At 39.8% G+C, this 15,733-nt stretch overlaps 1 protein-coding gene across 1 annotated transcript in view; it reads left to right on the top strand.

Annotated features, from left to right (window-relative positions):
- The window catches only part of cog5 (component of oligomeric golgi complex 5), an 82,469-nt gene that overhangs the window by 42,926 nt on the left and 23,810 nt on the right, over nt 1–15,733 (top strand). The window contains exons 8-11 of the mRNA XM_032505432.1: nt 3,231–3,395; nt 6,445–6,557; nt 6,642–6,719; nt 11,618–11,699. Coding sequence (XP_032361323.1) covers nt 3,231–3,395; nt 6,445–6,557; nt 6,642–6,719; nt 11,618–11,699 — 438 coding nt within the window. The remainder of the gene's footprint in view (nt 1–3,230; nt 3,396–6,444; nt 6,558–6,641; nt 6,720–11,617; nt 11,700–15,733) is intronic.

The raw sequence follows: 15,733 nt of genomic DNA, 5'->3' as shown, positions 1-15,733 counted from the left end.
TTTAAGCCTGACTACTGCTGTATCAGCCTCAGCTAACAACTTCTCTCTCTGTGTTATGTGTGTGGCCATATGGGGGTCTAGAGACACAGACACACGTATATTAGTGTAACACACACACACACACACACACACACACACACACACACACACACACACACACACACACACACATACATATCTATTTATCTACTGTGTGTGTGTGTTTGTGTATATATATATATATATGTATGTATATATGTGTGTACATATTGTATATATCTCAGGGATTTGCTTTTTTTATTTTTTTATTATGTAAGCAGTTGGACATTCTGCCTGGGCTGTGTGGGAGCCTCACCTCAGCGCAGTAATCTTGTCAGCAAAGACCCTGTAGCCCATCTGTTCTGTTCAGCTCACATGACCCACGTAAAAAATCTTTTCCAACATCTTTTTAGAAATATGATATAATATAAATTGTGCCCAGTGCCTAAAAGTTGCACCAAACAGCAATTCTAGGCAGCGTTAAGACGATGCCTCTCCAAAGTCCCTTTTTAAATGAGCAACTATGTAAAGTGGGCAGCACCATCAGACCTGTCACTACTGCTAGCTACAGCAGCCAAGAAGCTCATTATCTCATATTGAGCATGAGTGTATGTTTTACCGAAAGCTTAAATTGACTCATGTTAATCATTTTTCCATCCATTTTGTGCCGCTTATCTGGGTCCAATTATTTGGGATGAACTGAAAAAACCTGATATATTAATAATTCAAGGCCCCATTGTCACCAACAGATTTTCAATTATACTTTCATACAGCAGTATACAGTGAAACAGGGAATTAAATTCAAAGGGTCTAAAAAGTCTTGCATTTAACTTGGTTAACTCAGAAACCCCCAAAAAACAATAAGAGTTATAATAGTAGTGCATTCTCCAGGTCAGGAGTATTGATCTAATCTATTATAGGCTACAACTCACACAACAGATAGAGAGGTTTAGTAAGGTTAGCATATAATTGGATAGAGCTACACATTTGAAAGTTGCTCAAAACTGCTAAATATAGATCAACGCTATTGGCTGTACAGCCTTATTTGTTTAGATTGACCGTCGAAGTTCATTGATTTCTTACCATCAGCCACTGATTGCACACACCCACCCAGCCACTCCATACTGTATTAACTTCACAAGCTCACGTATCAGTTCGTCTGAAGGAATAGCTCCGTGTGTAGTTTGCGAGCGAGAGAGAGCGACAGAGAGAATGATGTGGATTGGCTTAGAGCAGAAAGCTGTTGGCGATCTGGGCTAAGTAGAAATTAACAGTAAAGTAGTCTTGTGGTAGTAAATGTACAGTGTAGGTTACAGTATGTCCATTAATAAACACTACTGCTCCTTAAGACCCAATAAATTTCACATGCTTCAAAAACATTGCAAGGGTGAATCATTAAGATATTTTGTTGTCCCAGGCCTAAATATTATCTGTATAAATTGAAATGTATTAATAGTAGCACGTAGCCAACTGCATTCATGTGTACAGGGGTGTGTTTGTGTGTACAGTATCCTCCCACCTCCAAAAAAATAGGCCTTCCCCTTAAACCACAGTGTTGTTTGAACACTGGAATTTAACTTGCATAATTTTTTGTGTAAATATATCGAACATTGAATGACAAAATTAAATGTTGTCTAAATGACCTAAATATTATTCCTTCATTTAGCCCATAGTTTTCAAAACTGGCCTATAACATTAGCAGTCCAAAAAAACAGTGCAAAAAGTACATTTACCTGCTTGAAATGGAGGCCGATTCCTACCAGGAAAAGTTTTTAATAAAAAAATTGAAATACTCAAAAATTGGGAATATTGAGATATTCAGGAAATGTGCTGAGAAAAGTGAGGTGAGAAGACGGATATCAATCTCATGTGCATGAACTAAGTCAGAAAGTGGTTAGCGTAGCTTGGTTGGAGAGCCTGGCTCTGTCCCAAATTTTTTTTAAACACACCTACAGCACCGCCACCTACGAATCTCTGTGACTAACACGTTGTGTCTGTTTTGTTTAATCTGTACACAACCAGAACTGTAGAAATTACAATTTGTGCCTTTACCAGTCAATTATGGTAGTCTACAACTTGACTTGCTATAAAATTCTTGAAGGCATTCCGCCTCTCATCCAAAAGGCTTCTTCTGTTCTGACTGATGAGTAGGGAGTTCCAGGTATTTACCCACTGGTGGGTTGTGTCACCAGATGGTCTTGAGTCACATGGGAGTTGTAGAGAGTCGTGTGGAGTCGTAGAGAGTCGTGGGGAGCCGTGGGGAGTTGTTTGGAGTTGTTGGGATATGTTGGGAGTTGTAGGGAATAGTTAGGAGTAATTGGAAGTCGTAGAGAGTCGTTGGGAGTTGTCGGGAGCCATTGGGAGTTGCTATGAGACTGGAGACGTTGGGAGTCGCAGGGAGAAGTTGGCAGATCCAGTCAAGGCACCTCGTAGTGATACGTAACTCTGAACCAAACTTTTTCAGTTTTTACTTTCATAGTTTGAGAATGTAGCTTTCCCCTGAAACCACATTAGTCTTTACCTGTGCTGTGAGAGTTAACCAGAGAGATGCATCCTTCTGCCAACATTTTTTTTGTCATAATCCACTGATGTGTAATTCCTACACCACCCACGGATCTGTTTTGTGAAATAGAAATATAGAAATATTTTCATTATCAATTAACAGCATATTATTTTGTCGATTAACCCGTTACTTGTTTTACCTTTAAAATATCAAAAGGTATTTCACAAAATCAAAAAGTCTATCACAATTTCCTAAAGCATGTGATATATTCAAATGGTTTTTTTAATTCTTTTTTTTAAGATATTCAACTCAAAAGAAAGGTATGCTTTAAAGCATATACCGGTAGTGTTGACAAATATAAACAGTCTGCGCAAAGTGTAATTTGTATTTTACATATCCTCTTCTCTCATTTCCTCCTCTTCTCTCCTCTCTTGTTTCCTCTCCTTTTTGTTTCCTCCTCACCTCTTCTCAGTTATTTTTCTTGTCTTGAATTTTTCTTGCTACATTTTCACAGCTCTCTCTCATTAGACCAATGTAAGATGTATTTTTAGCTGCTGCTGTCACCTCTGTACGTACTGGAAAACTGAATGTGAGTGTGTGTGAAACTACCCGACTCATTAAGTTGATTTTATGCAGTTAAAAACAGCACCACGGATGCCTACCAACTTAATTTCTCTCCTTCCTTCTGTCATCCTCTTTCCATTCTTCGGTCAGAATCCGACCCAGGTTGGCACAGCCCTCCAGGTCTTCTATAACTTGGGCAGTCTACAAGAGACCATTAGTTCTGTAGTGGGGGGTTATAAGACCACCATACAGGACAACATCACTAGTGCTTTGGACATCAAGGGCCTGACACAGCCCACCAACCCCAGAGGTAAGACCCAAGGAGGATGGTTCTTACAGAACTTTTGCCTACATAGTACACACAGAGAGACACACACACTGGATACATTGCACTCATTTCTATAAGGCAAAAATGACATTCTAAAATTTGACCCAGTTTACGAGCGGGCTTGATCCGAAATAGATTATTATACCATGACCACAGAGAATAGTCAAATCGGGCTGTAAGGCGTGTGCTATTTTTATGGCTCTGATGTAGCGACCACATCATTGTTCTAATTAATGCGCACAAAACTTTCAGATAACCAGCACTGATTAGGCTAGCGTTTCTTCTGGCATTTTCAGGTCTATTTTTGAGGAATATATCTCTAATAAAATTTTAAATTTCCACACATAAAAAATCTTTTTTTGTAAATAAAAAGTTTGGTGATTCTATATTTTTTCACAATTCAGAAAATAATAAAAAGAACCAAACCAGTGGATATATCTACTAACAAGTATTGTCACAGCCAGATATATCTTCTTCTTGTGCTCTAGAGCTCCATTGATAACAAAAACTGAGTGAGAGGATATAAGAGACGGCATTATTATTAGTTGATAAAAACGTGACGGGACTACTTTCTTAACATGTTGCTTCAAGCCTAAAGTTATTATCCAAGATAAAACCAGAGTTTTTGTAGCTGACTTTACGTTGGGAATGAAGGGGCAAGGGAGTGGCTGTATTTGTTTTGAGATGTGTTCTGGGCAAATGGAAAGAGCTTCTCTCTTGTCAGAATTACATTTTAGGAGGTTTTGAGACGTCCTGCTTTTTATGTAATGTAGGCAGCTATGTACTGAGGCAAATTTCCTAGGATCAGAAGGTTTAAATGACAGGTACAGCTGTGTATCATCTGCGTAGCTACGGAATGAGATAATAAATAAAATAAAATAAATAAATAATTTGTTTATTAGTCCCCAATGGGGAAATTACTGTACTGCACTCTGTGTACACACTTTTTGTTAGTACTCACACACAGGCCTGAAATACACACACATGCTCAGGACCTATACATGCACTATACATGGAGAGATGTCAGAGTGAGTGGGCTGCCAGCTGAACCAGCGCCCTGAGCGGTCGGGGGGGTACGGTGCCTTGCTCAAGGGCACCTGGCAGTGCCCAGGAGGTGAAGTGGCATCTCTCCAGCCACCAATCCACACTCCCAACTTTTTGGGTCCATACGGGGATTTGAACCAGTGACCCTCCGGTTCCCAACCCAACTCCCCTATGGACTGAGCTACTGCCACCCATGTGATGACGGATAATTTTTCCCAAGGGTAACATGTACATGGTAAACAGAACTGGTCCCAAGATTGATCCTTGTGGTATTCCATGTTAAGTCTGAGGTCCAGGACAGTTCCAGTGATACACTCCCACTGTTTTAGTCTGTCTATAAGGATGAAATAGGAAATGCTACTATGAAGAAATTAAGTATTTTGTCACAGTCAGCTGGAGAGTAAACGTCCACAGTTGCAAGAGGAGAGTTTACAAGCCGATTGATAGTATTAGAGAGGATTCTCGGGTTATGCTGGTCCTTGGCTTCTTTTATCTGATAATTGTATGACGTAAGTGGTTTTTTGAGCATCAAACAATGCACCAAGAATTTACTGGATGTTCAGCCTTTCTGCAGGTTCTTCTGAGGCTTCAAATTTCCTTATACCTCCACAGGGTTATTTTGACAGTGGATGTAAGTACGTTTTGAAAGGAGCAACCACGTTCAGTGTAGATAGGTATTTCTGATTAAAGCAACGCCACCCAATTTAGGGCCCGCAGGCCAAGTTTGGCCTATGCTCCCTTTGTTTTGGCCTGCCATGGCATTTGACATTCTCATGCTTATTCTCCTCTTATTTTGAAAGCGCTATAAAATCCTAAACGTAGTGACTCCAAAACACATTTTGTGCCGGTTAAAATAACTTGATCTGTGTTGTACGGCAATGTAAAGCACAGTGCTGTTAAACTTCCCAATAATTACATACAGTGCCTCTGTTTATCTAAGAAGAATTACAAGAATTACGGTATTCTTCAACATCTATTTTTTACCCGTGGCCTTCAATTCAGATACATTTAGGCCCTTCATGTGAAAGAATTTGGGCACCTCTGGACATTTTCATTAGAAAAAATTGCCAAAAATAGCCAAATTGTCACTAGCTGTGTAGGGATGTAACGGTATGAAAATTTAACCTCACGGTTATGGTTACCAAAATTATCACGGTTTATGGTATTACCACGGTATTTTTAAAAGTGTGTTCAATATGTTCAGAAAGCACTGAACAGCACTGCTAGCAAACACAACCTAAATATCAACATGTGGCTGCACAAATAATTTTAAACAATCTGCACATCTGTCAGCTATACAATAAGAAACATGAAAAAACCTTAATTCAGAGACTGTCTAGATTCAAACAAAGTCTGAATTATAGGTCTAGTCTGTATCCACAGAAACATTTTAGGACTTGTTAACATTTTAAAACTTGGTTGTAGCATGACTTGAGGTGTTGTCAACATGAAAGTTTAAATCCCCAACAATCATAACAATACAGAGAACTGGAATTATTTCAGACATCATTCCCTTAACACTTGCTAATTATTTTTACAGAAATAAGGCAGAACTTAAAATGATTTTGGAAAAGTACTGCTGGGTCTGCTCCATGCCCACTTGCCCGAGGGGAGCTGAAGAATTCATAATTTTGGTAGACCCAGTTTTTAAATGGCTGTGATCACCAGTAGGAAACAGTGGGTTTGGAGCGGTGAACCACGGAGGGTGGGAAAGTTGGGAAGAATTGAGAGATGGATAAACACATTGTTGGTTTTGGTATTTTCCTTGGATTTAATGACGATGAGAAAAATTTAGAATGATACCAGACTTCTGCTATGAAATTAGCAATATAAAATAGCATGACAGAAAGGTTCCTCTAATTGGCTCCTGCAATTGTACAAAGAATCATGTTTTTTGTGTCAGCTGTTAAGTTGGGAAATGGGATGAAACATACCACACATCAACAAACAAACAAAAAGCTTGCACATAGTGAATTTGTACCCTCAGGTGCACCAGGCAGAGCAGTGCTGCCGACACCTGGCAACACAGCAGCTTTCCGTGCTGCTCTGTGGACCAACCTGGAGAAACTGATGGACCAGATATGTGCTGCATGCAGACAGGTACCCACTCCCTGAGACACGTTTTTAAGCACATCAGTCAGCAGGACTGATGAGATAAAAATAACATTTCCGCATATTTTCCAGGTGCAACATTTGCAGAAGGTCCTGATGAAGAAGAGAGACCCTGTAACTCACGTGTGCTTCATCGATGAGATCATCAAGGTGGGTACCTTGCTCTGGTTTTGATATATAGCTGCATATCAGGACAACAGTTACAAGGCTGGTCTGGCCCAAGAGTCATTAAAAAATGGAAAATAAAAGTTTTAGTATGAATTAATTGTCAGGTTTCTCACATTCAGTGTAAAATGTCCACACACATTCATGCCTGCTGTCGTCTCTAAGTCACCATCTCGTACACATAACACAGCAGACAATACATGAGAGCTTAATTATATGACCAGACCAGTACGCCTAGGGAGGAATAATACTACCTGACCTGTGGTTATTATGTGTTCATTTGATGAAGCGCAACTTTGTTAGCAGGGTTGGGTACCGAGACCCGGTGCCACTGACATGCCTCTGCTGCTCTCTGAGCCTCGGACTTTAAAGGCAACCGAAGCATCACTGATCGTTGATCATGCACTCAAAATTTTCAATACAATTTTGAGGGGTATTTTGAGTCATGTTATCAAATATTTGTGTACAATACCCAGCCCTAATTGTATGAAGATGGAACATCAGAAATCTCCTTTTAAAAAAAGAAATCAGAGTGGGCCTTTAAAGTGCCCATAATAAGAAAGAAATCACTTTTTCTGGGATTTGGGGTGTTATTTTATACAAACTTGGAGAAAAAAAACTATTCATGCTGTTTTGAGTGAGATCCGGTTTTCTGAATGTCCTCTGTCTTCAGTCTTTGGGTGAGCTGTTCAACATCTGCACGGCTTTCTACGTCATTAGCCGAGACGAGGTGGCTAACCGTAGCACATGCTAGCGCTAGCATGCTAGCTCGTTCTCAATGGCAAAACACTGCTACTACACACTAGAGTTGACCTTAATCTCCAAAAGAACTACTTCCTGTCCCTGTTCTGTTCTCACAAGTGGCCCTTGTCTAGAAGAAGTCTCCCAGCTAATCCTGCCTTGGACTGACCAAAGCTGGAGAAAGAGTTATCTAGCTGATGGGATCTTACCTAGCTAAAGAGCATGAGCAGAATATGGGCGCTTCAAAGGCAACGTAGAGCAATTTGTGTTGAAATACTCAAAAATCATGAAATTGCTTTAAGAATTTTGTTAATGTTGGAATTATTTGGAAATGGAAAGATGGCAAAAAAGCAAGAAAGAAAGCAGCAGGCTCCCAACCCGCAGGCCAGTCACTTAATAGTAGTAGTTTTGTCAATAGTAATGGTGGCAGCCGTCAACACACTATCATCATCATCATATCACTCTCTTACCTCCACAGAAACCTAGTTGTACAAATCAGAGCGTAAGACTGTTACTATGGAAACAAAGCTCTCACCAATTACCCAGAGACAGATGTGTGAGTTGGAGACCTAATGACATGTCTAAATGCAAGGCTCCACAGCAGGGCAGCTGCACTATCACTCAGCCTGGTGTCCACAGAAGAACGACTAAACAACCACATTGTTCTACTGTCAGCGGTCACATCTTGCAGTAGCTGCATCAAAATAAATATGTTTACACAGAAGGAGAAGGAGAAAGACAGAGAAGCACCTGAGATGAGCTGTAACTCATGAGGAAGACAATATTATTATATAGTCGGTAGTGTTGTAGCCTAAACACACCCACCCATCCCCAGGGATTTTTTATGCCTAGACAGGTCAGTACTGTACACTCCTGTGCACTTTGTTGTCTCCTCGCCTCGATCCTGATTTCTTTGTGTAATCGGAATTATGTCACTGCCCACTTATTCTACAGGGAAAGACAAACAGATTCTGGTGGACAGACCTAGAGAGGATCATTCCTACTTTATTTCCTCCTGGTTTGAATATTGTACTTTCCATCATTCAGCTCTCAGCAGGAGAAAGCTCTTGTGTGCTACTGCTCATGCAGAACATGCTCTGAAGGATAAGACTTTGTAAGAAACCTGGCAGCAGGGACAAGAGTAACAACTACATTTTCGGATGTTAATGCTGGTTGTGAGAGTAGTGTGTACATAAACAATGTTTACATCAAACTGAAATTTCAATGTTTACAGAGAAGCCTCACAGTATTATTCAAAGTATCTATTATAATGGCAACTTGTGCTCTAAATGTAACTATATAACAGGCTTCTTTTGGCGCATTCAAAGAAAGGTTTTGGTGGTGCCATAGTGTGATCAGGCACCGGCTTAAAAACTCTGATTTGTTAAGTCTAAAACTTGCTGAATTTCTTGCTTTAAGGTCTGGGCCCCTCATCTGTAGTTATTTTAAATAAGTGTTTTTAAGTTAGTGTTACATTGATGTAGTTATTGTAAAACTATTTTAGACAAGAGTGTTCATGATAAAATAGTTAAGTATTCAGTTTTATTCTGAAGCAACCATACAGTACATGCCATAAAGCATGTAAATAGCTGAACTTTCCAGTCATATGTAAATCTCAAGCTACGTTTACTTTGTTACGTTTTTGGTTTTCAAATAGAGTTTTGAGCCCAAAGCAATCTCCATGCACCCAAGTGTTTTTATCTCCAATAGAAGAATTAATCTCCGTTTAAACTAACACCCCACAACCTCATCAACATTCTGGCATACTGGGCATAAACAGGAGGCAGCATGTATACTCCGCCTGCTGCTGGTAGTTGCCATGGAAACGTTAGTAGCTTAGTCTCAGAGAACGAGACGACATGACCCATTTAGGCGGCAGAATATTGGCGTCAGTGTCTGCGGCCGTTGAGACTGCAACACAACCCCATAGATTCCAAACCAGAACGGGTCAGAAGTGTTTCCAAATGTCTCTGGTTTAGGAGCTCAGAACACCAGAGCAGGGGGAATGAGAGGGGGAAATGTTTAATTTAATTAATTTATGTAACAGGGACAGTGTACATTAATTAACATTGCTGTAAATGCACCAGACCTAGCCAAAAGGCTATTTTTCATCCGTTGTCCCTGGACAGATCTTAAAATCGTCTACCTAAAAAACAACAATAAGTAGATTACAGTCAACAATACAAATATAAAAGCAGTAAAACAGATTTAACTCTTCAAATCCCATTGACAAATACAGTGTACACGTTTGCTTTAATACAGACATTAGGTTAAAAAAAGTTATTTAAAAAAAATTATACCACACATTGACCCAGCAGAGACACAGCAGAGACACAAGTGGCAGCACGGTTGGGTTGAGGGAATATACATATTCTTATTAATGCTGACATGTCTGATGGGTTATGAACCAGTTTTTTTAGATGTTTTTTGAACAGAGTGTATGTGGTGAATTCTCTGATGTTCTGAGGGACAGAGTTCCACTCCTGTGCTGCTGTGACTGAAAAGGCACTCTGACTAAATGCACTTTTCTGCAGAGGAACAACACAGTCTCCTCGGGTTGACCCTTGCGTTACTCTCTAAAGTGGCAAAAGATTTGTTTATTAACCAAAACGCAGCAATGTAAATGTAGCCTTACATGACATCAAAAGCATTACTCTGCTTCTACAACAGACTCCACTCTTCTGGTTTCAGTCTTTCCTCTAGATGTTGAAACTGGCTGCAGAGATTTATTTTCCTATTCAGGCCCAGGAGCATGACTAGGTCCAATACTGATGTTGGGTGATCAGGCCTGTCTCACAGATAACTCAGTTCATCTCAGATTTCTAGGACTATGGTTAACTGCTCCTCAGATTTCTGCACGGTAAATCCAGAAAGCTAGCTAGACTGTCTGTTCAAACCAAGTTTTCTGTTGCACGACTTAAACAACCTTTAACGTACACATGTTCCACCAAAACAAGTTCCTTGCTGAGACTATTTAGCAGAGGGACTGTTGCTCTGTCCGGCGCTTAGTGCCGCCCAAGACAATTGTGATTGATTTAATGAAAGGGTGAAAATGCTCCCGGAATGCTGTGAGGACTAGCCACACATGTCCAGTTAAATAATTAAAGAACCTTCCTTCAGGCTCAGTGTGATGAAATGTGTGTTTGTGTCTATGACGCTTGCTGTTCTTTTTCTTGTCTATTAGTAGTTGCACAGAGTCGTTTTCCCAAAGGCATTGAGTTCAGTCTGTCTAATATTTTATGATGAAGGATGTCTGCACTAACTACCACAGTGATAGCAGTGTTAATGATGGTTGTGATGTATAATGATCATTGTAATGGCCTTATATTGTGCTTGCCACAATTAAGGATTATGTCTCAATTTTAAAAGTATTGTCTTATTGCACTACTGCACAGCAACTACTGCTGCTCATTAACTATACCCTTGTAGCTGAGCTACACCAATCACATCACTGTATCTGATATAGGCGGCACCAGAGGCAAGCTGCACCAATCACATTGGTGCATCTGATATAGGCGGGGCCAGAGTCCAGCTGAACAGATTACCAGTTGGCTCCGCTGGTAGCTAAGTGTATGGGGCTCTGGATACGTCACTCCGTGTGCTGTTGTGATTGGTCGTAGTGTTATCCAATTGCGTGCAGTGAGATTTTCAAATGCATGCTTTGTGCCGTCCCTCGAGGTGGGCAACTTTCATTACTCGATGCCAGACCCTTAATATTTCGGATTGGAGTCTGGATTTCCAGGCTACACAGCAACACAAATTTCAGTTTATTCACGTTGACTTCAGCTACTATTGTTGTATAAAAAATGTTTTACTGTGTTGTTTTGGAGTGCAGCTACCATCCTCAGACCACATTTAAGTTTGGTGTACAACAACTGCGTTCAGATGAAGCCAGTCTGCAAGTCTCTATTTTTTAGAGTAAAATATGGATACATTTATTACATCTCCAAAATGTTCAAAAGTTTGAGAAATCTGAAAGAAAATGGAATGCTTGTTCATAGGACTATCATCAACACAACTTCAATAGACTTAAATAAGCAATCAGAAAGAAGGTGTTTCCTATCAACTCACTTGCTCATGTCACTCACAAAGCAAGGATACACCATAATTCTTTTGTTTCTCTTCTCTCTTCTTGATGACAGGATGGTCAGCCTGATATCCTCTACACCTTTTGGAATGATGTAACCAAGACACTTAGTGAGGAGTTTCACAGAGCAACTGAAGGTAAGACTGCTAAAGCTGCCAATTCAAAGAAAAGATGAATTACTCAGAGTTTAAAATGTCTCTTAAGACTAACAGTAGATAGCTGCATCACCAGCAGCAGCACAAACAGCTAGTGGGAGGTCTCATTTAGAAAGCCATAATCATCAGGCTGTGACAAGAGCTCAGTTATCAGCAGGAAATAAATGGGGCTGCAAGTAATAGAAGGCCTGATGATCATGGAGCTATCAGAGCACAAAACAGTCTTATTGAACCAGTGTTGGCCTGTTGTACAACCTTAGTTTGTATTAAAGCAAAATTGTGTGACCCGACAGTCACAGTACAAATCACGTATACACAGCTGCCGGACATATGGATTTTAAACCAGCTCTGTGTCATTTTCATGTGGGCAGGGTGTTTAAATGAACAGGGTTTGGATTCCCTCCGTGATGCGTTTCCCGTCATCCGCGGGATATCGCCAGACCTACGTTGCTCTGCTGCGGTGGCACCTCCCAGCACTGGCGCCACGGAGGGAAGCCAAACACCCTCTGCCCACACTGCCATGAAACAGAGCTGGATTTAAATCAGAAAAAAGAATGTCTTTAAAGTTACTGTTGGTAGCTTTTATTAAAAAAGATATCTGTTTTTGTCATACTTGCTCAGACTGTCACTATATTTTACTTGAGAAAGAAAGTGTGTAATGGAGACTTGATAATTGCGACTGTAGCTGGTTGGGAATGTGTTACGGCTGTGGAGCATCGGTCGGATGCTCTGATGCTATCTTCAATAGATTTATTGACAGCAGGCAGATGATTGTCTGTCTGTGTGTGGTTCTACAAAAGAACATATCAGCATACAAGTACAGACAACGGTGCTGACAGGATGCAATCATTAAGGCTAGTTAATGATGATAATTAATTAATGACCTAACTTAATTAACTAGCTGCTTATACCAAATAACCAAAATTATATACATCAGCTCCTTATTAGATTAAACAGCCTTCTTGATGCTGTGGTCTCAGTAACAGAAACTCAAAACATAGTTCTGTCTTACCCCACCATTGTGAACATTCCAATAATAATTATATACTATTATGTAAGTACACACAAGCAAAATATTAGTGTAATGCTTATAATGCTAAGCATGGCTAACTTTATGCTAACATACTGCATTTTAACTGAATATCCCAGAACAGAAAACATCAATATAAACCTAAGGATCCTGAAATACACGTACATTTCACACCAGTGTGCTCAAATGTCTCTGAACACAGGCGACAACTATACCCTTTAGAAATATGTAGTATGCTTTTCTCTCGACCACTCTTACCACTAACTCAAAAAACAGTGTTATCCGCCACCGCATCCAGATGTCCTCTCCGCAACACCAAAACAAAGGCTCTATTTTGGCTGATCCCTGCCACCAAAATTGTTGAGCCATAAGTCTGATTTTGCATCTATCAGAAAAAAAAAAATTCTGCTATTTTGAAGTCCAATATGAAAACAAATGAGAGGGTGTGCATCTAAAAGCTAAGTCAGTTGCAGCACACAGGCATTATTAAGAGAAATTGATAATTTTTAAGTTAAGTGCCTCTCAGGAGTTGAACAACTTGGAACAAGTTCTAAATGGGAGCTTATTGTTGTTTCACCTCCCTAATCATCCCTCTTGTGTTCCTCCATCTCACCGGAGTCTTACTGCAATCAATTGTCAAATAAAGCAACAAATAAAATGCCATTACCCCTTTTCAAAGAAGTTTCAAAAACATAAAAATGAACATAGATTGTATCTTTCTAAGAGTAGGGGGAAAAGACTTAATAATGCTAACAACATCTCTCTCTCTCTCTCTCTCTCTCTCTCTCTCTCTCTCTCTCTCTCTCTCTCTCTCTCTCTCTCTCTCTCTCTCACACACACACTCTCAGATCATTATGAAGGCGTCTTAGTAGAGAGTTGTCTGATTTCACAGAATAACAAAGTGAGAACAGGAGAGGCGGATTTGGCTTCTTGCTAACATACTAACTGGCACTTTACTGAAGTATGTGTGTGGGTGGTTTTGTGTGTGTGTGTGTGTGTGTGTGTGTTGAAGATATTTTGGAACTAAAATAAGGAAGGATGGCATGCTTGCTTGTTAATATGTGAGTAATATAGAGGCTTTAATATATGATTACTGATTGTCCTCAGTTTCCATATTCTCTCTCCAAAGTTCAAAAATACACCTACACATCTAAAGTTATCATATCTAGTCAGTATCTTGTGTTTAATCCGTACACAGCATTGTAAAACCAACTTGTGTGGTTTTACACACAAGGGGGAGTTTCACTATTTCTTGCTGATAAAGTCAGGTGCAGTGACTGTGTACAGCTGTACAGAGTCTTGTCATTGCAGTGAGGTTGCCAGGTTTGGTACCATCATATCTGACAACCTACTGGAGACGCTGTACAGAAGTGCTGGGTAGATGGAAACAAATATTGTTTAAAACAAGTTGTTCCAGCACGTTAGTGCTCCTAAAACCACAAACTGTAATTTAATTCAATTTCTGTTAGTGTATGTATCAGACACACAAGATGAAGTGCGTTAATCATTAAGCTTCAGGGTTAGCCAGTCCAATTTAGGGCTACACATGGACCATGTCAACGATACATTCTGTTTATTTTTCATATTTGATTTTGCTAATATGATGTGATGTTACCACACAAGTTGCGTGGACAAAAACAACATTTAAACAATTTTAGGCACTATTTTGTCTATAATACATGGTTGGTCTAAATCAGGGCTATAGCCAAGCCGTTGAAATGTCACGTGTGTTTATTGTCTGTGGTGTCACTAAGTTGCCATTATGGTGGTATGACTACAGTAAGCTACAGCAAGCTGCCGGCCTGGTGTTCTGACGGTTTGTGCTCCCTTGTCAAAATATGCAGTCAATGTGTTTGTGTGTAATTCCCTCAGTATTATGACATCTTTATTTATGTTTTTGATAACAAACTGGGATGAATGTACTTAGATATTCTGATACTCTATTCTAAAAACAAAATAAATATGCCTGGACAGCTCAGTCGGTAAAGAGGGCGCCCATATACGTTATCGAGGTTTACCCCTCGACGCAGCAGGCCCGGGTTCAACTCCGACCTGCGGCCCTTTGCTGCATGTCATTCCCCGTCTCTTTCTCCATTTTCATGTCTTCAGCCGTCCTGTTTTTAAAGGCATAAAATGCCCAAAAAATAATCTTAAAAAAATTAACATTTGATAACTTTCGGTCTGTCTGTTTGGGAGCTAAATAGATAGACTGTGACAAATAAATTACACTAACTTTGCATTCATGATGGAATATCAAGCATCTCACAAGCTGCTTGGGCAAACACTGCAAAAACAGATTTCAATACCATTTTGACTAGGTTTGACTGGGTTACACAAAGCCATACTAAATGGGAACTAACTTTACAACCAAACTCCAAAACGAGCACAAGCCCGCAGGAACATCGTCACTCTGCCATTTTTTACTCAAATTGTTTAAGATTGCAAACTAACTTAAAACACTGACAAAATACTGCTGCTAATTATATCCATGCCTTAATGTTACTTTATAACCGCGGTGGTTATGTCAAGCAACTAAGCCTGTTTGGATATGAATACCTCCGCATCAGTGTTAATTTCGTTAACGATAATAAAGACGTAATATGTTCATCAACAAATGACGGGATAGCACCGCTATCAATGAAATTAAACTGTGGCAATATCAATAATGGATAAAAAAGACAGGACTAAATTGTAGGAAAAAAAACAACAACAACTTTTTATATTTGTCACCTTCCATCTTTTCTAGGGATGCACCAAATCCAGATTTTTGGGGTTTGGGCAAAAACCGAATCCACTGGTTAAGATTCAGCCGAATCAGAAACCAAATACTGAGTCCTCCTCCCATCCTCAGTCCATTACCACAGTGAACACATTAATGAAGTAAACAACGTCCACAGCCTCTACAATAGTTAAATGTAACAACTAAATGTTGAATTCACACGCTCCGTTCCCACTGTAGGGAGACTCATTACCGAGAGAACAGCTG

Source organism: Etheostoma spectabile, chromosome 23, assembly GCF_008692095.1.
Source record: "Etheostoma spectabile isolate EspeVRDwgs_2016 chromosome 23, UIUC_Espe_1.0, whole genome shotgun sequence".
Lineage (NCBI taxonomy): Eukaryota > Metazoa > Chordata > Actinopteri > Perciformes > Percidae > Etheostoma > Etheostoma spectabile.
Note: the sequence above shows the minus strand (reverse complement) of the source record. Positions and strands in the feature narration are given on the sequence as shown.